Source organism: Urocitellus parryii, chromosome 9, assembly GCF_045843805.1.
Source record: "Urocitellus parryii isolate mUroPar1 chromosome 9, mUroPar1.hap1, whole genome shotgun sequence".
NCBI classification, from domain to species: Eukaryota; Metazoa; Chordata; class Mammalia; order Rodentia; family Sciuridae; genus Urocitellus; species Urocitellus parryii.
This window is the reverse complement of record NC_135539.1, coordinates 49,798,228-49,824,597: the sequence shown is the minus strand read 5'-3', so window position 1 is coordinate 49,824,597 and position 26,370 is coordinate 49,798,228. Positions and strand designations below refer to the sequence as shown.

Here is a 26,370-nt window from a genome sequence, read left to right as displayed (position 1 = left end):
GAGATCAGATCTTAGATGTAAAGGAGTCAGTCCCCCAACCCCTTCCCTCTCCCCTACTCCCACCCCTCATTTTGTTAGCATCTTAAGAAGTGATTCAGGGAAATAAATACTCTTTTCCCCCATTTTCTTTCCCTTTCTGACTCTTGCTCAGTGATCTAGAAGAAGAAGGAACACGGTTCAGATCTCTCTTTGTCCTAGACCACCTTCCCTGCAGGAGTTATTGATGGCTCTTAGCAATTTTGGTTTCCTTCTTGCTAAATTTGACATTGTCTTAAGCAAACCACACTTTCTTCTTACGGATCTGAAAGCTTATAGGTCAAAGAAGAGCTTCTTTAAAAAACTGAAGAGCAAAAGTGAAAATACAATGTGAACCCATTAACTCAATTTAAAAATAGGCACACATCATGAAGGGAGAAAATGTTTCCATGATTTGTTGAGAGATCAGCCTTAAATGTGCTAGGAATGTTCTCTTCTTTCATAAAAAATATGAATTCTCCCTGAAGTTGTTAATATACATTAGATGTATCTTAGAAATATAATAACAGATAGAAATTTGGAACCAGTCCTCTGTATAGAGCTTACCTTTCTTTTTGTATCTGAATTCTTGGTTTTACCAACAAGCAGGCTGAGGTTTGGGTGTGTTATTTTTTTCTGCCCCATGAAAGACCAGAAAGAAATATAATACATTTTGAATTTTTACTGGTATCAGGCATCACTGGGTATCAGGCAAAAACTTTATGTGCATTGGTTCATTTATCTCCAAGAATAATACTCTGGAGTAGGTATTATTATATTACTTCACAGATTCGTCAATGGTAGAGGTTAATAAATTTCCATCATGCAACTAATAGGTGAATGAATACAGATCTTAAACCCAAGTCTTCTGATTCTGAAATTCAATGTTCATTTCATTAATATTCTGTTAACATCTATTTCAAATAAATGTAAATGCATTGCATGTAAAATTAATTTTCTCTCAAGTGGTGGTTATACAGCCAAGCAACACTGATCCAGGGGGCTGGGGCTGGGGCTCAGTGGCAGAGCACTTGCCTAGCATATGTGAGGCACTGGGTTTGATCCTCAGTACCACATAAAAATAAATAAATAAAATAAAGGTATAAAAACAAGACGAATTCACAATAGTGAAGTCAAGGGGTTTTGCAAAGACTGGAAGAGGCTGGAAGGCCAAAATGTGGGACTCATTTGCTGTAGCAGGTAGAAGGTGCTGGTGAACTTCTGCAGAGACAATTCTTGGGGAGAGGACACAGATCATACACATGGCAGCTCACCCAGACACACTGGAGTCCTTCACTCTGGGGCGTTTCTTCTGCTCTTGGTGTCACTCTTCAGGGTGGCAAAGCATGCTGGTGGGATGGCAGCTTCCAGTTTCAGGTCCTGACTGCTTCCCTGATGAATATTATGATAATTTCGGTGACAAATCATCACTTGATATTGATGCTAGAAAATAAACCACTTTAACTCCAGGATGAATCACATTGATGCTACATCCACTAAACAACCGTTAGAAAATATTCAGGGATGGTTCTTTCTTGACATCACATCAGATCTTTGAGATGAAGCGTAGATAAGGGTACAGGGTGGATGTTTTATACCATTCATGAGGTCCAGGTAGACAACAATCCTGTCTACAGATGCAGTGTGGCCCACAGTGACGTGTGTGGGCTTCAAAGTCAAATGGACACATGAATTCAAGTTCTGGTTCTGCTCTTTACTATCTTGTGGAGACTTCTTGGGATCCTCGGTGTGTATAACTTTCACTTCCTCATAGGTAGGTTGAGCTCTCTGAAAACTGGACATAATGTATGAAGAAATATGACAATCTCTTTATACATTATCCTGCATGAAATATGACAATGGATAAACATGCAATTTCCCCCATAGCCTTTTGGTAAGGAAAAGCCTAGATATTACTTATGGGTAGTAAGCTGCATAATCTATTAGTGATTCGAAGAAGAAAACTATTTGTATGACTATATTGGAATGGAGATTCCCAAAATGAAATTTGAGAGAAATGAATGTGCCTGTGCCCTCACATCTGTGTGAACATTCTCTCATGGCCAGTTGACCGGCGGGGGGGGGGGGGGCAGGGGGGGGGCGGGGGGGGCGGGGCGGGATGTGAAGATGCATCCCTCTGTATGGTGCTATCAAGGATGATTGGGCTAAATCAACAGTCAGATAAATATAGATGTGGAAATCAGAGAGAAGCCATTGAGCTGTGTGGTTTGTGTGGGCTTAGGATGCTCTTGACTTTGAGATGAGAAAGCTGAAATTTCATAGAGCACTCCCTGTGGGTATGGGAAACCAGAGGCTTCGGACAAATCAGGACCTGCAAATAATTTGGGTTAATGTTTTTTTCCATACACTGATAAGTTCTAGCTTTAATTCCATCACATACTTGCTCCACTAGATTTTTACTACTGTTTTTGCTTTGAGTGCCCATGAAACACAATGAGCATGCACATGTAATATCAACAATGACAGCCCAAACCATTGCTTGTGCAGTGAACCGAAACCAAATGTCCCAGTAGCTCGCCACTCCACATCTCTTATGTTTTCCCTTTTCCCACTGATTTAAGAATCTCTCTCCCTGAGATAATTTTCTCCCCTGTTCCCTCCACCCCAGGCCCCACATGACTATTGGTCTAGAGGCCTTTGGTCATCCACTCTTAAAGACTTCCACCTCCTTGGGGTGAACCTGCCTGCCTTATTTCATTACTTGCAAGGCATTCCTCACAGATGGGGATGTTGACCTTCTGAAATTCCTATTGAAGATTAAATACCGATCCCAGCAGTCCATAAGAGAGTTAACGGACAGTTTTAGTACTCACGACAAGACCTCTGGAGAGGTCATATTATTAACTCACGGGAAAATGTGGATCGAATGGTCAATTGCAGGATGTTACTCACATGCTAATCATCTTTTGGCACTGGGGGTCACTGAGTCGTAAGGAGGGAGTGGCTCTGTTTTTGGCTAGTAGGACATCTCCAGTTTGGACTTTGTGTGTGTGTGTGTGTGTGTGTGTGTGTGTATGCTCGCGCGCATGTGTGCACACATGCAAAACACACAAATGCAATTGATTCCTTCCACATAGAATTTTAAAAGCTTCAGGGCTGCTCTAGATGACATGCTCCTGGCCTCATGTGTGTGTCTCTATTTGGTGGTCTCTCTTGGTGACTGAGTAGGAATTATTCTCCCTCTCTCCTCCTCTCTCTTTGGCCTTTTTACAACTCAGTTTCAGACTTCTCTAGAGTTTAAAATATTATGTGGCTGATCAGTAAGACAGGTTAGAAATCAACTTGGTACATAGGCATACAGCTCATGGCTGTGGTAGGGTTTTTGAAGTTGGCAGATCAGCTGGTATAGAAGCTGGGAATATAGTTGAGAAATTTCTGTCTTTTACTTGGTGTGAAAATTGGCTAACCAATATATGATTTTGTAATTGAACAGAGATTTTAAGTTTCTAAACTTTCTGAAAACTCTGTGAATTCAACTGAAGTTGCTTTGAACAATTGTCTGTTCATCAATTCAGATTTCTTCACGGATCCTTTCTTTCTGTCCAATTCAGATTTCTTCACGGATCCTTTCTTTCTGTTGCCTGTCTTGTGTTTAGTTTTTGCTCTTTACTCTCTGAAATAAGGAGGCTAGGGTCCTGGAGAGGAGGACAGAGTTCTTACGCTGGGATCTGTTAATATTTTCTTGGGACTGGGAGATTAAATATTGGGTAAAATGGGTTTTGGATATGTTATTCTCAGCTAGTATAGTACAGCCAGTGTAGTTGGGGTTTAGTGTCAGAAAGATTTAGATGTACTTAAATGGATTTACAGAACTTGTGTGACCTCGGGCAAATTCATTAAACTCAGCTTTAATTTTCTCATTTGTACAATGGAAACACTATTAATTTCAAAGGATTGTTAAAGTATTCAGTTAGTTGATATATGGAAAGTCCTCAGCTATGTCTCCAACATATAGGGACATTTATTGAGTGTTATCATTATGTCATTAGTTCATTTGAAATGCCCCAAGAGTCTGACATGTGGAACATTTTGATTGTTCAACTGATGCAAGGGTTTCAAATAGTGTAGCAAGATAGTTTTTATTTATTTATTTTTTCTTTTGGTACCAGGGATTGAGGCCAGGGTGCTTAACCACTGAGCAACATCCCTGCCCATTTTAGTTTTTATTTTGAGACAGGGCCTCTCTAAGATGTTGATACTGGCTGTGAACTTGTAATCCTCTTGCCTCACCCTCCCGACTCACTGGGATTACAGGTGTGCACCACTGCTCCCAGCATAGTGGTATGTTTTGGAGAATTTAGTTGATGTTTCTCTCCCTTTCTCTATTCTTTTCTTTCTTCAAATCCTTGTCTCTCTGCTACTACTTGAATGCTTGCATTTGTATGCACAAACTATGCTATGCCACTAAAGATAACAAAATTTCGTGAGTGGATGATATCAGTGTCCTAAAAAATGGACAGATTTGTTTGTATCAGATCAGGGAGCTACATGATCCAAAATTTCCTATTCAGTGACAGCTAGAAAATTTGGAAGCTCAGTTGCTTTTTCAGAGTGCATTTGGCAGTGTTCATAGGAAAGATACAAAAGAGAAAAGTTTGAAAATTTCTGCAGTTTCAGAGCTAAATATATCAGACCTGTCACATTGTGTAATCCCCACTGCAGTGAAAGAACATTTAAAAATATCCAAATGATATAGTGCATACCTGATTTGTTTTTTTATTCTCATGAGACTAATTCAATCCAATCACTGATGTTGCCTTTGAGCCCAGGCATTCCTCAGGCTCCAAGAACTTGGCTTTTACTCAGCCTCATATGAGAAAGCAGCTATAAACCATCACAAGACTGCACGGCCAACCTGCCGCTGGTCCTTGATCTCACTGGGATGGGACAGCTCCAGAACTTTTTTCAACTTTGGTCTCAGAGGAACTTTCTGTAAGTATTAAGGGGGCAGAAAGAGACTTCTCTTCCCAGGAGCTCTGGAATTAGCTTCAGCCAATAATAGTACCTCCAAATTATAGTACTTTCTGGTTAACTCAAGGCTGAATATATGAAACCGTGTGTCCTCACAATGACTCAGTGAGATTTGCTGGGCTGAATCCTAATAATATTAGTGAAAACTTACTGACCACTTGCTAGGCACTAGATTTTGTGCTAGGAACTTTAGTACTCATGACAACCCTATGAGATGATATCACTATACTATTTGAAGATAAACTGAGGCCAAGATGGACTAAGTTACTGGCTGCACTTCAGAGAGATGGGGTTTGAACTAAGGTCTGCCTAATCCAGCAGGCTGTGCACTTGACCTCTGGTAGAAGAGGCAGGCTTTAGGGAGTGGGAGGCTTGGCCAAGGCCACATAGTTGTTAGTGTGACCCTGACCCTGAACCTACATTTCTCATTCCCTGGCTGGTACTCTTCCTATTATATTTTGCTAAAAGCACTCTATAATTTGGATTATTAAACTTTAAGGAGCTTATAAAACCACTCCATTTAGTCTAGCCTACATCTGGGAGTGATTAGCAAGTGCCCTTGAGTCAACTCACCTGTGTAGCAGGGATGGTGTCTTGGGGGACCTCAATCATGCTTCCCTAGCAGTATCAGACGACAGTGGGTCTCAACCCTGAACAGACACTGGGTTGCTTAAAAAAAAAAAAATGCTTGTGTTCACTACTACGTAAGTAAGGATCTCTAAGGGTGGGGCCCAGGCACAAGCGTTTACTATAAGTCCCCAGGTGAGCCCTTTGGGTGTCAGGATTGGGCAGCATTGACTGAAGGTAAGGAGGAACAAACTCTGAAATTCAAAAGCAGTTTAGTTACTGGAACGTCACACCATCTTGTTGGCTTATATCTCTGACTTCCAGAGGGAGAGGGAGAGAGAGAGAGAGAGAGAGAGAGAGGCGTCCACAGAAATCACTTTATGCAGCTCTTAGCACAGGGCCACACGTGAGGAATCTCAATATTTGGGGGATGCTACTCAAAAGAGATCAGGAATTTTAAATTTAGAATCAATTGATAATGGCTTCTCAAGGGTGGGAGGGGGCTGTGGGATTCCTGAAATGCATGATATGTATTTCAAATGAGCATTTTCTTTCATAAAAAATGGATGCTCTCTTTTCTTTGCGTTTTCAAAGACTTCTATAATCCAAAGATTAGGGAGTTTACAAAAATGTCTGTATCAATGACTTCAAGAGCAGCTGAAGAACAGAGTCCAGAATATCAGAGCTAAAGTATCCAGGGTTCATGAATGTGGCAGCAAATGACAATGGCCTGGGAGCTGTTGGAAACACTGTTGTTGATATCACAACCTCCAACATTAGGAGTTTATAGTATGTGAATAGGGGCTGGGAATCACCGTTTTTAAAAAGTTCTTCTGATGATTGTCATGAGTAGCCAGGAGTAAAAACCACTGGTTTGGTGGTTGCCTGGCCATGAGGCGAATGAGCTTCCTCTCTACTGCTCCTGCCATGATGTACTGTGCCACCATAGGCCCAAACCAATGGGGCCGATTTGTCACAGACTGAAATCTCCAAAACTGTGATCCAGAATCTGTTAATTAGCCTTCCATAACTGTAACAAAATAAACAATGTATAAAGAGGAAATATTTACTTTGGCTCAGGATTTTAGAAGTTTCAGTTGGCTCCATTGCTCTTTGGGCCTGTGGCAAGGCAGAATGTCATGGTGGAAGCACGTGGGGAGGCCTATTTACCTCATGGTGGCCAGGAAGCAAAGAGATGCAGAGGTTCCAATATCCCCTTCAAGGCGCATGCCCCCAATCATCCGACTTTCTTCCACTAGGCTTCAAGTAGTAAAAATTCCACCACCTTTCAATTTTGCCACAGACTGTTCACCAAGATTTTGGCAGATAGGTCTTTGGGGGACACTCTAAATCCAAACTGTAGCACAATTTAAAACTTTTCTGTTTTTAAATTAACTATCTCAGGTATTTGGTTACAATAATGGAAAGTTGAAAACCATAGAAGACTTTGGGTTTTCCAGTGTTTGCAGAGTAAAGGATTGAATATGATGTCCTTACAGGATCTTAAAGGGGCCTGTGGCCACAGGTGATGTATGGGTGACCTCTTAGCATTGCTGTCAGCATAACCAACAACACCTGGAATTTCTGGGTTGGTTTGTCTAGATTCTAGACTTTCTTCTATACTGCCACAAGAAACTGGGCTGTTTCTTCTATGATCGCATCACCTTTATTCACTATTAAGAAAAATTATAAAAAAAAAAACAAACTTGGAAATAAGATTAAAACTGGGCAGCAATCATGTCTGTTCAATATTTTATGGGGACAAAGGTACATTCTTGATTCACTATTTACTATTGTTTAAATTTGTTAAACTTAGTGAAATTATGCAGTAAGGTATACATTTTTATTTGGTAGAGATACAATAATTTGTCAGAAAACAAAGAACAAAAAACAAACATTCAAAGTTTGTGTAGTTTATTTCCCTCTAAGATATGAATGCATTTGTGCAAACCCAATTATCTTACCGTGACATTCATTTAGTAAATTGTCTATAAATGCAGAGCTCCTCAAGCCTCTCCAAGTTGGTCTTAACGCTTTTCTGATTCTCCCACTAATGAATGGAATGGATAAAATGGTTGACATGTGCTCATTTTATATTTGCTTGAAGAATCATGAATTTACCTTTTGGAAAATGTTCTAGAGCTGTCTGTGCACATGGTCCTCAAGGTGTGGGAGCTTCTGCTGTTCCTGCCTATGTGGAAAACCCAAGGGAGCAGAATCACCTGCCATTGGCCAGAGTCCATTTGCATAGCATAGTGCCTGGCACACACTTATTCAAATATTTGTAGAAAGCTGCATGTTTCCTAAATTCCTTTTGTCCCTTCCCTCTCTGCTTTGATGACAAGGTTCAACTCCTTAGATCCTTGATATTTGATCTAAGCCTAAAAGATGAATGAGTGACTTCTTATGAACTCGAGGTCTAGCTTGAGCCACAGATGGACATATTGATACTCTTTTCCCAGGGGCAAGACCCAATGAATGCTTACCCCACAAGGGCCCCTTTAAGTCTCTTGCTTAGGGTTTATGGCCCTGGCTTCATCTTAGAATTAATTGGGAAATTATAAAAGAAAACACCCTCATCAGGGTCCCACCTTCAGGGAGCCTGATTAAATCAAGTGAGCTAGGCCAGGCATTAGCAGTTTTCAAAAAGCTTCCCACTGGTTGTTCTGTGCAGCTAGCCCTGAGAACCACAGGTCTGGCATCTCCCTGAAATGCCCACAGGACTGCAGGCTGTGAGTCCCTCTTCCTCCTCAAATGTGTAAAGGATTGAATCTGAGCTGTGTTCAAAGGGCCTGAAGCACCCCTGCTAGTCTTCAGGGTGGGCCCTGAGCGGCTCCAAAGTCCACAGAAAAATCCGAGTTCCTCAAAGTATTCTCATCTTATCAGCAATCTCTGCTGCCTGTTTGGACTGCTCTATAGTAGGAGGTCCTCACTCCCCACTCCCGCACCCCCCCCCCGCACCCCCACTTTTCTATTTTTCCTCTTTTAAATTCCAAGTTCCTGGCAGCCACCAAAATATCTCGGAGGCAGAAACTAGCTTTGATAGGCTGTCAGCAGAGTGAAGACTGCAATTTTTAACAATTTTCCCAAATCTCCCTTTTCTCAAGTACTTCTTTGGCACCCACTGGCAGGCCTTTGGGCTGCTGATGTGCACATAACCCACTTCCCTGGCCTCCACCCCAGCTCCCCCTTGCTTCCCCCTCCTCCCCTGCCCCCTCCTCCCCTTACCCCTCCTCCCCTTCTTCCTCCTCCTCCTACAAAGGATGGCTGCAGCTCTGGGCTCTGAGGGTGTGCCTCTCTGGCCTCTCTGCCATCACAGCCTGGCAACTTCAAAGCTCCTGTCAACCTGTTTCTGTCTGCCCCTGAGGCCACGTGGCCTGGCTCCACTGCACAGGTCAAAAGTGCAGCCTCAGTGCTCACCAGCCCTGCAGTGACCAGAGCCCCCTACATGTGAGGCCCATCCCCCCACCCCACCCCCACCACTCCATCCTCTATCTCTCTCCTTCTCTGTTTCCTCCAACCCCAAACAATCTTTCTTTTGGAAAGATAAGGCTTTCCCCCTCAGCTCCGGCATCTCTTTCCCCCCTGCTTCCCCTTTCTTTTTATTGGGGACTAAGGCGGCCCTTTGCAAAGGGTTGGGGGAGGTGGGAGGGGAGGTACATGGGTTTTTGCACAAATATTTAATCTTTTCCAATCTGCCCTTTTGCACTGCCTGTCAGTTCCTGGGGTTGAAACCACTCTGTTTGCTTTAGCTCGTAACAGGATACTGTTTTGAAAAGTGATGCAGAAGTCAGATTACTTATGAATCTGGCCTTTATTTTTGCATGAATGCTTTTCATGGTAACTATAGATTTATTTTTTTCTTCCTCACCAAGAATTATGTTGCCAGTGGGGGTGTGGTAGGGAGCAGGCAGGGAAATCTAACCAGGATTTTAACTTTTTACCCTATAACTTTGGAATCTCAGCCACAGCTGTCTATTAAAATAAACTTAGCCACAGTTTCATGTGGCATTTCTTTCTGCACGATCTGCCTCTTTCCCTGTAGAATGTGTCATTATTTCACACAAAATGTGGTTCATCCTGTTTTGTGTCTACAATAGCTGTGAGAAGTCACCTGTTAGAACATACTAGAGAAAGAAAAATAGAGAAGTAGAATATAACCGGCAGTTGTTATTAAGAGCCTGGTTTGTGCTGTGTGCTTCTGACATTGTTGCTAGTTCTTACCATAACTGTGTGGCATATATTGCTGCCATTTTGAGGGGTGAGGGTACTGTGGATTGAGCTCAGGGGCACTCAACCATTGAGCCACATCCCCATCCCTATTTTGTTTAGTGAGATGGGGTCTCACTGAGTTGTTTAATGCCTCACGTTGCTGAGGCTGGCTTTGAACTCAGGATCCTCCTGCCTCAGCCTCCCGAGATGCTGGGATTTACAAGAGGAGAAACAAAGACATTCAATATCTTATCTGTGCTTCAATGGTTATGTCACAGAGGGATTGGCCTTTACCAGGCTCTGGTAAGATCTTAACGATGTTCTTTCTGTGTTTGTACAACTATTGGCTTTGCTTTATGACCAGAGATAGAGGACCTATAGTCATGGTATGTAGTTTGGATTTGTCAGTATATTACCATTTTTTTCTCCTCTCAATACCAACCACTAATAGATAATGGATCATCATCGTTTGGCCTCACACTTCTAGTCTCAATTCAGATCATCTCCAAAGTGTCAAGAAATCCATGGAATGATGGGACACATAAAGAACACATATTGAGGACTTTTGATGAGGTTTGGAGCAGAATAAGCCATGAGAAGAGAAAGAGCCTTTGCAAAAATTGGCTCAGAGTTTTAGATCTGAAAATGCGCTCAGTGAAACCCAATATGGAATAGCAAGGAAAAGAGGAAATAAATTCTGGGACAGCCTAGTAACTATCATGGTCTTATATATCATATTTGGGAAAGTATTAATGTGATGAAACTTTTGGCTTATATAAAGTGAAGTGAGCTCAATGTAAAATTAAATACTCTGTTTCTCATATTTTATACAAAATAAAAAAAAACTGGAGGAAAAAAATCAAAATATTAGCAGTTGTTAGTGGCGAGACTATTTCATTTTTGAGTTTTGAAAAATATTTTCTGCATGTTCCACAGCATGTAAGGGTTCTTGTCATACTCAGGGCCTCACTAGTGAGGTGACTAAAGCAAAAGAAAGGGAAAAGCCACCGCTGAGGACCGTGCTTCCTGGGGGTCACGTGCTTCCTGGGGGTCGCATGAGGAAGCACATGGTCATTCCTCTCCTTTCTGCTCTCCGGTGACTCTGTGGCCTTCTGACCTTTTCCTTTCTCTCTTGCTGTTGCTGTAATGTTCCCCAAAAGTCCATGTGTGTGAGGATGGCCTTAGGCCTGAGCCTTAGCAACCCCATTTTTAAAAACTCCAGTTGAAACCTGCAGTCTCACCAGGCACACCCACAGGGCCCTCCAGTAAGGCCTCAAACAAGTTACTTCCCTTCACCCTCATAAACAGTGAAGCCCCTGGCAGGGTGTCCTTGCCTGATAAGAGGGAAAGGCCAGAAGATCAGGGTAGAGACCACCAGACCAGATGTTTCTGACCCCGGGGTAAATGATGTTACTGAGAAATCTGGTGGTATCTGATAAGGATTGAAGGGAGGGTCAAAAGCCCCAAAATTTAGTATAAATGATAGAGCAAATGAACAGGGATTCAGCCAGCTGAAACAAGGATGCACTCGAGCTGGAGAGCCTGATGAGGACCTGACATCCCATCACTTGTCATCATTTCCTGAGCCTCTGCGTGATCCTCACTGCTCTCAAACTCTATTGCCCCATCTGGACCTTGGTGAGAGCCACACCTCCTCCCTAGAACCCCCTCCTCCACAGGTCATCCACTCCACGCCAGGAGAAGCCTGCCTTGGTTCCGGACCTAGTCACCACGGTCTGAGTGAGTGTGCATCTGCTGGACTCAAAGCCTAAGACGACTTTTGAACTCAGCATGCAGAGGGAATGTCTGTCACTAGCCTGTCATGATTAAGTGTATTTTGCAGTGCTTAGTATTAATCTAGAATTGTTTTCTGTGAATTAATTAATCTAGCATTGTTTGCTGTGAATTGATTATGTCTATCGCAGTGCCTAGCATTCAGGATTGTCGTTTTCTTAATTAAGAACCTATAGAGTGAAATTGTATTGAGTAATTTGAGTGATAAAGCATTGAAAGGGGCAGAAGTGCATGGACATTCTTTATTTCTCCCCTCAACTGCATATGTTGCAATTTTGCCCCCTCATGACAAGGTGCTAAAGACCTAATTCCCAGAAGTGTTGGGAGGTACTGTGGACCATTAGGAGGTGGAGCCTACTGGGAGGTTCTTAGATCAGTGTGAGCAGGCCATGGACAGGGACTGGGGGATCCTGGACCCTTTCTGTCTCTCATATTGACTCCTGGCTTATGAGAATTGAGGAGTTTTTCTTCCCCATTTGCTCCCACCTTGAAGTGCTACCCTCTCTAGAGGCCCAAAGCAACAGAGGCCTGATCTTATACTACAATCTCCAGAACAATGAATCAAAAGAAAGATTTTCTCGTGATAAGTCAATTGCCTCAGGTATTTCATTATAGTAACCTGAAGTTGACTAATATCCTATTTCTAAGGGAGTCCCAATGTGGTCTGTATGTGTTATGGTTTAGATATTAAGTGTCCCCCCCCACCCGAAAGCTCACAAATGAGATAATACAAGAAAGTTTAGAGGTGAAATGATTGGGTTATGACAGCCTTAATGCAATAAGTGAATTTATCCTCTGATATAGATTAACTAGATGGTAATTATAGTTAGGTTGGGTGTGACTGGAGGAGGTGGGTCATTGGGGACATGGCTTTGGGATATATATGTTTTGTACACAGTGAGTGGAGTCTGTCTGTCTGTCTCTCTCTCTCTCTCTCTCTCTCTCTCCTTCCTGGATGCCATGTCCCCAATATTTTCTTCTGCTACATCCTTCATGTGCCATGATGTTCTGTCTCATCTCAGGCCCCAAAGAATGGAGTCAGCTGTTTATGGATTGAGACCTCTGATGCTGTAAGCTCCAAAATAAACTTTTCCTCCTCTAATGGTTCTTGTAAGTTCTTTTGGTCACAGCAGTGAAAAAGCTGATTAAAACAATATGTTTCTGCTCTATGCAGGATTCCTCCCTGATCGAAATCTGAAACTTTCTCAGGCAGCCACTCTTGCCAACTGCTTGTATGAATTTTTGTGACATCATTGCATACAAAGGGCTACTGGCTACTTGAGGCTCCATGCTGAACCATAGAAGACATTCAGCACTATGCCTCTTCAAAGGATGTACGCTCTTCAATACAGAGGCACTGAAGAGGGCTCGCAGGTCCTGGAAGTCCCAGTAAGATGATGGAAAGGGAGTGGGTCTGTAGTGGCCAATTGTCCTACAATGGAAGAAATTATATTCACATATAAAACAATTTATGTTTAAAATGTGATTTTTTCCTAACTGGAAATGTAACATATTTTATTGTGAATTTCAAGTTTTGGAAGTCTAGATGATTTTTCTTCCATTTTGGGAACACAGAGGAAATGTCTAAGCTTCCTAATGAAGTCTTTGTTTTTATTTTTTTTTTCTTTTTTCTTATTGGTTGTTCAAAACATTACAAAGCTCTTGACATATCATATTTCATACATTAGATTCAAGTGGGTTATGAACTCCCATTTTTACCCCAAATACAGATTGCAGAATCACATCGGTTACACATCCACATTGAAGACTTTGTTTTTAATTCATCTTGAAGACATTAAACTGTCTCCATAGATCTTTTGGGATTTGTGTCAAGGAAATAGATGTATGGAATACAGCTGAGGGTCTCTGGCACCCTCTGTCCCCATATAAACTAAGTCACCTTCTTCCCCTGAATTCTGAAGATTCCTTTTGGGCAGCAGAGTTTTCTTAGACTCCCATTGATATACTATGACCCTTGGGGAAATAGTTACCCTTTTTGTATCTCAGTTGACCTGTATAAAATAAAAATTATGTTACTCAAGATTATTACAAAGAGTATTTTGAAAACAAAAATGTTCTAAATGCAAAATGTTATTCACACTTCTTCAAAGATCCCACACGTGTCCAGTGGTCCCAACAATTAACAGCCAATCTTTCTGAATGTCACTATTATGTGCTTAGCATTGCAAAAGCGATTATGGGAAATTACGAAAGAGTGGCATGTGCCTGTGCTCCCGGTGGCTTGGGGGGATGAGGCAAGAAGATCACAAGTTCATAGTCAGCCTCAGCAACCCAGCTAAACCTTGTCCCTAAATAAAATATATTTTAAAAGGGCTGGGGATGTGTCTCAATGGTTAAGCACCCCTGGGCTCAAACCCTGATTCCCCCCCCCAAAAAAAAATGCAAAACTAAAAGATGTGGTTTATAGACTAGACCTCAAGGAGCTTACAGACTGTGAACGCTAATCCTGATTGACCTAATCCTAAAGAACATACAAGCCATGAGTTCAGAGGAAAGATCTACTGGAGTTAGAGGAGCAGAGAGCTTTACGTTGACTGGGCTGAGCTTGATTAGGCCACAGGGAAGTGTCGCAGGTTTCCAACCTTGGAAAAAACCTGAAACAAAGCTACCCAAAGGAAAATGGTATATTGGGTTTAGGAGGCATCAAGGAAAATGGCAGATTGGACCAGAGAGGGTTAAGGAATGAGAGAGAACAAGTTGGGGTATGGAGGGACAAAGAAGCTGCAGGAGGAGGGTTACAAGAGGCAGGCAGCTGAGTCCCCAAAGAAAGGACACACCAAAATAAGTTGCTCCTTGCACCAACTATCCAGATGTCTGCACCCAAATACTCAACTGTCCGATTAACAAATTTGGTAACCTGCTGATGATGTAGTTGTGAGGAGAAAATTAAAATCTATTTCCAAATGTCTTGGAAACTACAATGAGGGAAATAGATGTGGCTCATCATTTTAATGCATTTTTGTTAAATAATGATAACCCAGAGATAGAAGTAATCTTTCCCTCTTGAGTTTCTGAGGACACTAATTGTGGAAAATTATTCAGGAAAATGCATTTTTCATTCTAACTTACTATTTATAGATATACTGAATAAATAAAACATTTGGGAAAGCAAATAGTAGGGTTGCCTGCTTAGAAATTTTATGAATTTTGCTAAAAGATGGATCAATCAAATTGTAGGGTCAGCCAACTTCCCATTATCTTGAATTTTTTAGAGTTTGGCTTCTGGGGGTTTTTGTTGTTGTTGTTTTTAATCTTTCCCCTAGTGTTTGAATGGCCGGCGCCAGGCCCATGCCAATCCCACTCATTAACTTGGTGCCATCAGTTTTAATGAAGCAGGAGGTTTGGCTAAGAATGGGGACCGCGAGACAGATGGATGACTGGACAATAATAGTGAAAAATGCATATTTATGGGCTTCTGCAAGCACAGATTATTGACTTAGTGTAGCTTAATGGATTCTATATTTTTCAAAATTTTTCCCTAGTCATCTTATAGAATTATTTTTCAATTCTTATATGAGCTTCAAAAGCTTTTTCCCCATGGTTCATAATGCCTGTTAAATTGCTGCAGGATTATATGATTTTAATGTACTATTTGTTTATTTATTTTTTGACAAGTGTCAGTTAAGATTTTTTAAAGTCTATGCTGCAAGTAAAGCCAGTGGGCATGAAGTGAACCCTCAGTAAAACCTGGGCAGTTGTCAACAAGCATGGGTGGAAAGGTACTTTTGGTGCTATCACGGTATCCATCTCTGATCAGTGGGGACTTCTAAGTGATAAGCTTATTTGTTGGTGTAGCCATTTCTCTAATAAACCTCAATTTAGTATATTCTCTAGGTCTGATACCATTCAATGTGAGCCTACTATTTTCACCTCATTTTAGAATGAGCTAGCTTCAAGCAATTCTGCCCTAGGCCAGAGACATATGGACAGAGAAAACTGGACAGAGAAAAACCCAGGAGCATAGCCACTCTCCCATGTGGACCATTGGAGGGAGTTGTCTATGAGTATAGCAAAAAAACAATTTGGGAATATCTCTTTGGGGTCTGAGATTCTCAGCCCACTGCTAGATATAATCAGCAGATTCCTGGCCAAACTAATAAAAACATTCAGGTTTAAGGCTGAAAATAATTTTGTCATAGGAATGCCTGAGTGGTTTTCAAACTTGACAGGTGTAATTGAAATGGATGCTGTAATAATATGGGAAAGTCTCTGGATGTTGGGTTAACAGCGCTATTTCATCTGTTTGGTCCCATTAGAGTTTCCATCAGGACTTCCCTGAGGAAGCAGAAATACTCTCTCTGGCAATGTCGAGCTGGGATGTACTATGTATCCAGGACTAGGAAAGCATGGCTGTATGGAATATTGCTTTGGCAAACTGTAGCCCACAGGCCTCTTAAAGTTGCTCACCGAGTGCTTTCCTTGGTTCCAAAGTCTCAATTTTGAATGAACAGCCATTTCAGAGCCTTAGGAACCAGGCCTGCTTGTGTTGAAAGGGGGAAATTTTATTCCTTCTAGGACTGGAACATTCCAGGAGTGATTTTTTCAAGTCTCAACATTATGCTCTTACAACATCATTGAAACCAAGTCAAGGTGAAGTGAAGACATTTAAATGGAAACATTTATTTTCTTAAAATAGAGCTTAGTTTTCCCTCTCCAACTTTGAGAAGGAATCTGGGGAGGAAAAGAGACAAGATAACAGGAGAAGTTTGACATTCATTACAAATCCCGGGGAGTCTGTGCAAAGCATCCTTGGTCCAGTTCTGGTTCAGGAAACCTCACATCCTTTTTTCCACTCAGATAGTTCTCTGCCCTCACAGTGTTTCTTCCAGCCTTGCCTAAGGAGGAGGGGAAGCAGGAACAACAGAAAGAAATGTGACCATCCAAATAGTCTTATACTAAAAGTCCATAGAGAAACTTAGATTCCCCAAGTGGGTGGCCTGATGAGCAAGGTTCACTGGAAACATTACCTCAGTGATGACAGCGAACCCTACCTGAGCAAATGGCTCATGCTTAACCCCAGGAAAGAAGTTCTCTGCTGAGTTATCATGTAAAACACATGCAAGAGCCATTCTCTCATTGATGCTCATATTCAATTCCTGTAAAATGTTACTTTAGCCCTCCAAAATCTTATCCAAATCTAGAGAAAAATCAAGTTTCCTCTCCTTGGCTGTGTTGACTGGGCGAGCCTTTTCCTGATTCACATTAGAACTTATCTCCATTATTTGGGACATCTTCATGCAAGCTTCCCTGGCTCAGTGGATCTCTCCTTCTTGCACTCGTCCCTGCTACTGTGTTCCCTGAACACCCACCCACACACTGATGGAGAAGAGTCACTTAACAGTGTTGGACCAAGCTGCAGAGGCCGGTTTGCAAAGCCCACCACAGTCGTGATGAACAGACATACTCTAGGTTTTGCCCAGGGAAGCTAGCTCAAGTCTCCTAGGGAAAGGCTCTTACCAATAGTCCATCCCTTGAGTCTCTTTAGCAATTTTCTTGGCACAGATAATTGCATCTGTGAGATCATCAGTGATTAAGGCTGCAAAGAGAGGAGATATAAGGGTCAGCTGAGACAATTTTCGGAGGGGGACTTTACATCAGGTTTTCTTCATGTTCCTCATTGTTTTTGGAACCAGAGAGTTGGAAGAGCTATGGCTTCACCTACAGAGCCATGTTAATGTTCTGCTTCTTCACTGATGAAATACACAACTCCCCACCTCCAACATAATATCATACCCATTTTGGGTTGCATAAAATTTCAGAAGGATTTTGGGGAAATGCTTTAGAGACGACAAAAGAAGAGAATTTTTTTTTTTTTTTTGCATCTTAATGAAACACACAAGTAAGAGGGGACAGTATCACATTTTCTCTATTCAAGTTAGTCTGACATGTAAGAACTCTTTATAGTTAAAAATTAAACTTTTATCTATTGCCATTTAGATTTTTTTTCAAGGTGTCTTCCACATGCAGGAAACTTGAAGTTTTAAACCAAATGCACCAATCTTTATTGTTTTATCCATTGCTTCAAACAAAACAAATCTTCAACAGACATGTATGCATTGAATTCAGTATTCATTCCTCCTTGCCTGGAAGAGGTCTCAAAATCCTCAACACAAATATGACAGGGAAAGTCAAATAAATGTAAAAAGGTCCACATTACATCTGTTGGAAGCTGGATTCTCCAGGGGCAGAGGCTGGGATGGGATGGGGGTGCAAAATATTTATTAGATATTCACACCTGTGAAAAAAATAAGGAGGAAGCAGGACCAGGCAGGGGGATATGTCCACTTGTGATAGGAAATCAATGAAGCTAAAGGCAACCCAGTCAGGAGCCCTGGTGTGAATATCGCCCATCTGAGTTGCTCATGTGGGACCCAAAAGGCTGTGTCTCGATCCCTCTGCCTCCCTCAGTCCCAGTGTGCGCTCCCCACCTTAGTTGAGGGAGCCCTCTGCAGCTAAAGCAGACCCCAAAGAAGGTAGTAGGTGGACTGTCTGCTCATCACACAAATGCAGCTGGGGCAATGTGTCTTTCCTTAGAGTGGGACCCTCGTTAGGACCCCCATGACTGCCCATCAAGAACAGAAAAATCCAAAATCCAACTCAATATCATTTTAATTTATCAATTAAGCCAAGTTTTTTTTTTTTTTTTAAGAGAACTAGATAATGATTAATGTTGCCAAGGGCGCAATGAGAAAGGCACTCCAGAGTACTTGCTGGTGAGAAGATGATGGGTCCAGCCCTTCAGAAAAAGCAATGGAGCAGCTGACAGTAAAGAGCCTCAAAGAGGTTCCTATCCTTTCACTACTTATGTCTTTTTTTTGAATCAATCCTAAGAAAATGGGGACTCTAAGATTTGTTTCTAAAGTGGTTTGCTTGTCATTTTATTTATACAAGTTCGGATGGAAAAATCTAATTACCTCATACTAAGATTGTTGATGATTAATAAAAATTACTTCATATAATGAAATAAGGAATGATCAAAATCAGGTTTTTCACAGGAGGGTTCCTAATATAGGGAAAATGTTCCCAAGGTAACATTAAATTGCCAATATTGTAATAATATTTGTTGAGGGTTACCCTACCTAATATGTTAGCCACAACCACATCTGACTGTTTTAATTTAACTTATTTCCATTAACAGATAAATGGATAAAGAAAATGGGGTGTATACTGAAATCCTATGCAGCTATGAAAAGAAGGAAATCCTGACATCTATGACAACACGAATGTTGAACCTGGAGGACATTACACTAAGTGAAAGAAGTGAGACACAGAAAGAAAAATACTGGTGACCTCACTTGTAAGTGTAATCCAAAAAGTTGAACTTATAGAAGCAAAGAATAGAACAGAGGTTGCCAGGGGCTGTGATTAGGGGAAATGCATTGTTGGTTCAAAGTTACCAACTGTAAATTATAAGGTGAATCAGCTCTGGAGATCTAATGTGCAGCGGTGAGGACTGTGGTTAATAATACTGCATGTACTGTATACTTGAAGTGGGAAGTAGATCTTAAATTTTATCACACACACACACACACACACACATACCGTAACTATGGGAGGCGATGCATATGTTAATTGATTTTAGTAACCATTTCACAATATACACATACACCAAACTATCACACTGTATACGTTAAATATATAGAAATATATAATGTCAATTATTCCTCAATAAATCTGGAAGTAAATTTTAAAATAATACATAATAAATTTAATTAACCTTAAATACAATTAGTTGTATTTAAGGTTAATTATTTATTTAAAAATGCCATTTCCTCAGTTGCTGTGGCTACACATTTCATTTGCTTTATAGCCCCTCATAGCTAGTGATTCTCATGTTGGATAGTGCAGATGGAGAATACTGCCATCGTTACAGAAAGTGTTAGTGGAAAGCACTGGTTTAGGAAAAAAAAGATATCATAAATTTACAGTATTTTAAGGATTAGCTCTTGTGAGATCATTAATGCTCTTAAATTTTTGCTGTGTATTTTCTAAAAGATTTCTACAATAGAAATACATTATTCTTATTATCCTCCCAAAAGAAAAACCTCAAAGAAAAATAATATCAGCCTAAAATTTTGCATTTCAGTAGAGCACTACAATACCAAATTATTCTGTGAACTTAGTTAAAAGTGGAATTTTTCCTTGGGCATACTGGATTAGTTAAGCAAGGGTTCCTGCATATAGGATACTATAAGTTAAGGAAGTTGATAATAATATAAACCTTTTTATGTACCTATAAGCAGATTCAAATTTGTTTGGCAAGGGATACAATTCAGATTACTTAGAAATATTGTATTTTTCATGCACTAGCACCTGATCGGTGCTGAGATACTGTAGCTTGTGTTTAGAAATGGTTGGGCATAAATTCTAGGAAAAGGAGGATCAGTGAGATCTCAAGGAGTGGAAAGGACACGGATTAGAGTCAGTGAAGCAGCAGCAGATTGTATCCTGTTATTCCAGGACTGGAGCACATCCCATGCGCTTATGCCAAGAGCAGGGTTTGGACTTGGGGCAAGGCAGTTTGCTTGGCTGGAGACACCCTGTAAGGATTCAGGGGAGGCTGCAGGGATGCAGACCCAGGAGGAGAACACCACAGTGTGAAGGTTTTTTTTTTTTTTTTTCATTGTCCCACTTTGTTATAGCATTTCATTATGCAAATGATATCGTTTAAAAATGCTACTCAGGTTTGCCTGAATTTTCTTAGGAAAGTGAATTAAGAAGATGGAAACCAGGAAATGAACCTAACACAGTGCTGAGATGTTAAAACACAATGAAATCGCCACAGAGGGGCAGCAGAGGGGCAGAAATGAGCTCAGACAGCAGGTTTTTATAAGGACTCATGCCAGTAATTGTTTCTGCTCAATTTACTTTAAATAGACAATTCTGCCTAGTCAAAGATGAATAAAGAAAGGGTTATGCTGGAAAGCTAAGTAGTATTAGAGAGAATGGTTTATTCTCCCACATCTAACAACAGAAAACAGCAATAATCTATTCAAAAAGAACTACTTTTTTTTTTTTCAGTTAACTTAGTTCTATTTCAAAATCTGTCTCTCCCCAGCATCCTCTTACCTCCCAACCAAAATATAGTTACCCTTCCCATGATTTATAGCTCTTTCTCCTCTCAAAAGTCACAAAGGCCAACTCTTACACCACACTGATAAAAAATAAGATTAAGGTAAGTGGATTAGATTACATAGATGAGTCAGTAATCTCCTTCTTTTTTCTAAATATCTCTTATTTTAACAAGGCCTGTGGCTGTTTGAAGAAAATAGAGATTGCCACTAGGCCAGGAATTTTGTAAACTATGTGTACATATATTTATGTGTGTTTACATATGCATGTGTACGTGTTTAATTTATACATCTGAATATTGGCTTAGTCTGTCTTCTGTGACTGTAACCAAACACCTGAGACCAAATAATTTATAAAAGAATAGAAGTTTATTTGTCTCATGGTTCTGGAGGCTGGGAAATCCAAGAAAAAGGTGCTGGTATCTTCGCAGCATCATGTGAGGGCCTTCCTACTGAATTATAACAAGGAGGAGGGCATTACATGGTGAGACAGAGCCAGCATGTCAGCTAGGATCCCTTTTCCTCTTCTTATGAAGATGCTAATGCCATCCTGGATACCCATCCTCGTGGCCTCATCTAATCTTAATTATCTCCCAATACCACTCATCTCCAAATACCACTCATCTATGAATTACATGAACCTTTGGGAAACACATTCAAATCATAGCAAACATAGCTTTTAAATATCTGGCTAAGTAGTTTGAAGAAGGTAGATAGGAATTTTAGGAATACAATTTGGAGTGGGAAGATATATTATATCAGAAATGGGCATGAGGTGCTTATATACTATCCATACATTGATACCGCCATTTCTTATAAACTTACCCTAATGCTAACTTGTTTTCAGGTTTCCATGACCAATGTACCTACTTCTGTAATACATGGGATGAAATGACATTTTCATAACTAAAGTGTCTCTGGCCTGAGGCTAAAAGAGATGTGTCTCTGAGAGGTGATTAGGATAAAAAAAATCCAATTTATTTTTTTTTCTGTTTTAGAACTGTCCCTAAAAATTTCATATTGTTTATGACAAGAAAACAGATACGAATGTTCTTTCCCTTCAAACCATCAGACACTTTAATTTCCTAGAACCAAAGACCATCTTGCAGATGTTAGGTAATAAAGAAGATCATCTAGCAAAGATCATCTTGCAGATGAACATTTTCTCCAAGCTTCCTTCATTGGGAATTACACTGAACCAATGATAAATTAGTAAAGTGCATGTAAAGTCAATCATGTCCATGATGGAGTAACTGATTTTCCTCCCCTCTGGACACAGCTAGAAAATTGGAGAGAAATCTATGAAAAGAATATTTTCAGATATTGAACAACTGACAATGCAGAGTCATGAGAGAGAGAAAACAAGTGAGGTGACTCTTGGGTTTGCCAGGACTTGCTGCTCAGAGGAGACCCAGGAGGTAGAACCAGGCAGGGAAGGGCATACTAGGTGGAAACAGAGGTCAGAGGCCATGGCAGCTAGGATTTGTGGAGAAGAAGATCTTTACAAAGCTTCTCAGAAAAAGAGCATGGGAAACCTGACAGAGATACCACTGAGCCTTTGGCTGAAGGCTCGCTGGGGTATGTGAAGGGTAAGGTACCATGAGCCTAGGCAGAGCCCAAGGACGGGAGGTGGACAATTACAGAGCTCTCACAAAAAAGGCTGGGGATGTGGCTCAGTGGTTAAGCACCCCTGGGTCAATCCCCAGTACCAAAAAAAACCAAAACTGATTCCCCATCGTTAATCAGGCAAGCCAAGAACAATGGACATCTTTAACAACTTGAGAGGAAAATAAAGCCTATCAGCATAGAATTTATACATATTAAAAAAAAGACCCTCAAAAATGAAAATGAAATAGTGACATTTCGGGAGGCAAAAGCTGAAAGAGAACTTACCGGTAATGACAACGAAATAGCTAAAGGAAATTCATTAGGCTGAAAGAAAATGAAGTCACTGAACTACCTGTCCAAATGAATCCACCCCCCACAGGAATGAGCAGAGTTGGAGATGATAAATATGTGACAAATAAAATGAAATCACACTTATCTAGTCGCCATTTTTAATTTGCAAGTGCCTGCTGGCAATTTCTATGCTAATGAGATTGACCCAACAGAGAGGGGATGAAAAGTCACCCAGTAGGAAGACACCTTTTGTTCAGCAGATTGGAAACTGGAGATCCCAGCATTTGCAGACACTTAATAAAGTTCCCATGTATAAAAAGGAACAAATTTGTTTTGACCAAATCCAGAAGGAAAAACCGAGATTTAAAGGAAGAAAGGGACGAGGAGATAGATTTTGGCTCCCAAAGCGAGTGTTCTAATTAAGGGTTGATCAATAATCTTATGATCTGCCTCGGGAGGTCATGACTATTCTGCATTAATGTAGGAGTAGGAACAATTCCTAGATAAATTAATGTATGGTTCAGTCATCCATACACTCAAACTCATGAACTAATGATCTTATATGTGGCAAGGAGAAATTAAAATACAATTCATTTCCCGTTCCCAAAGAATACGCCATAAAATATTTTATGACTCTCTGACTTTACCCTTGTTCCTCATTCTTTATTCACATCAATATTTATTGAGCACCTATAATGGCCAACCACCATTGTAGGCCGTGAGGATGTATCAGTGGAAATAGACACAACTCCTTGCCCCCATGGGCTCCCATTGTAGTGACAGAGGATGCAAGAACATCATTGTCTGAACTCTTTCTGCCTCTTGAGTGGCTCTTATATTTGTCCCTTCTTCTCCATGCTCCCAGCCATAACCATCTTTCAATTGCAGTGCCATTTTGCTGGCTTCTTCTTTAATCTATCTTATGCCCTTGAAGGCAGATGAATCTCTCTCTTAGGCAGGGCTTTCTTGTCTAATCTCTCTGCTTCCTATTGCAGGAAGAAGTCAGTACAAGCTCCTCAGCCTGGCTTTCAGGGCCCTACAGGATCAGGTAGCATTTCCCACCACGCTTCCTGGAGTCCTCTCCTCCATTCCCTTTATTCCAGTTGAGGAGAATGTCGCACGACTCCAGACCCTACCCCAGCCCTTCCCACATGTTGCTCTTATCATTTGGTTTTTCCCTTTGCCGAGAAGGACTCTTTTCTAAGTCTGAACACCCAATTCTTGTCTTTCTTCCAGTTCCAGGTCAAATAACATTTTGTCTCCAGAAGCTTCCATGATTTTCTCAGTGTCACTTTCCCGTGAAGCCTACAGCCATCAATCCATACCTGTTTACAGTTATTTCTTTAACCCCGTGTAAGCACAGATTCTCTTTTCTCATTGCCTAAAGCCTTTGTAAAACAGGACTTGTGCCCAAAGCATCTTAATATCTTCAACACTGTACGCACAAGTCTCTTGACGGACTGAAGCAGAAGAGTCAGAAGTGAATTCTGGTTTAAGTTCCATTGTTTAAGACATGTTGAGAGCATTCATTTGTTTCATTCCACACAAAGAAGCTCAAGCTACCTTCTTGGGGAGAATTGTTCATGAAAGGAGCTGGCAAAGACCTTTCTCTTTCTTACCCAAAATATAGGATGTCTTTATATAGGAAATGGCAGAACTCTAGTTTGCCCATTCCCTAGATTTTGTGCAGGGCTTAGTAAAAAGTATCTTAGAAAGAATAAGTCATCTTAGGACCAGTAGGTCACAGGGTCTTAAGTGACACCTTGGGGGACTAGTGAATAATTTATCAGCCTTGGTAAATTATTGGCAAATCTGAACTCCAGATTTTTTAGTTAAAGTGGAAAATGAGTAGCTGTTCTATCATCAGCTTTCCTGCCTTTGTCTAGGAGGATATTTTTGGAAAACCAAAACTGTACCTGAGCAGGCAACATGACAGTGGTTCTTCTCCTGCAGCTTTGCATCTCTGCACCATGTGAAACTATTTATCTGAAAAATGCCATAGTCGATGCTGCCATCATCCAGGCCAGTCTGAGCTGTGGTGTTGTAGCGGCTCTCATAGTATGCCATGCAGATCCCTGTGGAGAGAAATGTCCAGACGGGCCAGTCGGGGAAATGCAACGGCATCTAATCACCTCCTCCTAGTAGACCTTGGGGGAGGGGGCAGGGAAGGTGGTATATTTGTGGGGTACATGAATGGCACAGGGGGTGCAGGGATGCTGCGTTTGAAGCTGCACACCCAGTCAGTGGCTGAGCCCAACCTATCCCCAAACCCAGGTCCTCCTCACCCCATGCCAGTAGGGGAAAATATATTATTTTCCCCTTCCCTTGCTGACATTATAAATACAGGCCTCCAGGAACAGGGAGGGGAGGAGGGAGAGGAGGCCAGGAGGGAGAGCAAGCAAAGAATCTGTGATGACCTAGCAGTCACCTCCGGAGGGGCAGAGCATGAAAACCCTGGGTGTAAACAGAAGGGAGTGAGAATGGCACCTACAACATCTCAGAAGAGAGGTCAAGGATAGAAAGAAAATAAGGATGAAGAAATCTCACAGTTTCCCAGGCTAAAGCCCTGGTAATTGTCCAGGCCGGCCCTGGCAAATACTTTTGCCAGTTTGCAGCGAGTGTAGATTTTGGAGTCTGTGACTGTGACCAGACAGCCAATCAGGGACAAGATGCCAGCAGCCTTCATCCCCAAGGCTGTTGGAGGCAGAACCTGTCAAAGATCAGGAAACCAGTCAGACAATTTGGATTGATTCTGTGATCCCCTCTGTCGCCAAGAGGAACTTTCAAAATCTAGTAGCCACACAGCCACAGCCATGAACAGCTCTACCTAGGCACCTCCTTTCACTTTTAGTCATTCAGAACTTCCATCCAGAGGAAAGAAAAAAATTCAGGGAAGGAATAGGATTGCCGGGTCTTGTGCTTTCCTGCGCAGTTACTTTCAGGTCAATGCTGTGTTCCTAGTATCTGACAAGCAAAGAAATGAACCCTCCTTCATTGACATTGGGTGGAAATCACAGGGGTCATTTCTAGCATCCCCATTTTCTATGAATAGGAAAAATATAGAATACAAAGTGTGAAGCTTTCCCTTTATTTGCAGAAACAGATGCCCCATTGCAGCCAGAGATAAAATAGACATGGGCCTGTGTGGACAACCTTTAGATTTATCATTTGGGGTTTACTGAAGGAAGATCAAGTACCTTATCTTTATTTCATTCTCTTTGCTTGATGCCTTTCCAAATGTGGAAGTGCTGCTTCAAAAAATGCCAGTCTTTTGCCCTCTATTGCAAATACAATGTTTCTTTTTTGGTTGGTGATGGGGCACTCCTTCACTACTGCCCCAGTGGGCCTGCAAAAAATTCTGGTGTCTGCTGGGTGAGGTGTATTCCCAGAGGCTTGGGAAGTGGAGGCAGGAGGATCTCGAGTTCAAAGCCAGCCTCAGCAATTTAGCCAGGCGCTAAGCAACTCAGTGAGACCCTGTCTCTAATAAAATACAAAATAGGGCTAGGGATGTGGCTCAGTGGTCGAGTGCCCCTGAGTTCAATCCCTGGTATTCAAAAACAGAAACAAAAACAAAAAAAATTCTGGTGTCTGGTGAGCAAGTGAAGAGAGATAACAATAGGTCACGAGAGAAAGGTGTTGGTTGGGTGGGAGGGTCCATAAAGAGACCCTTTATTTAAGATGGGAGTAGAACCAAGAGCTCCATCTGTTGCTGGCTACCAGTTTTCAACAAGATCTTCCTCCCTTGAAATAACATATTTTCCCCAATATAACAACCTTGCTTCAAACGATAGGGAAGTGA

The 26,370-nt window shown here is 41.3% G+C and overlaps 1 protein-coding gene across 1 annotated transcript; it reads right to left on the bottom strand.

Annotated features, from left to right (window-relative positions):
* Positions 1-16,366: 16,366 nt before the first annotated feature.
* On the bottom strand, positions 16,367-25,257 carry LOC113192249 (lysozyme-like protein 1). The gene is made up of 4 exons (XM_026402343.2): positions 25,119-25,257; positions 24,488-24,646; positions 17,059-17,137; positions 16,367-16,436 (listed from the first exon to the last, which is right to left on the bottom strand). The coding sequence occupies exons 1-4, from the start codon at positions 25,255-25,257 to the stop codon at positions 16,367-16,369; spliced, it is 447 nt and encodes a 148-aa protein (XP_026258128.1).
* Positions 25,258-26,370: the final 1,113 nt, after the last annotated feature.

Excerpts from the sequence above, each read along its gene's own strand:
- LOC113192249 (XM_026402343.2), bottom strand. The coding sequence starts at position 25,257 with ATGAAGGCTGCTGGCATCTTGTCCCTGATTGGCTGTCTGGTCACAGTC. Across the intron at positions 24,647-25,118 it reads GGGCTTTAGCCTGGGAAACT|GGATCTGCATGGCATACTAT; the intron begins GTGAGATTTCTT and ends TTCTCTCCACAG. Across the intron at positions 16,437-17,058 it reads ACTCAAGGGATGGACTATTG|GCAAGGCTGGAAGAAACACT; the intron begins GTAAGAGCCTTT and ends CCTCCTCCTTAG.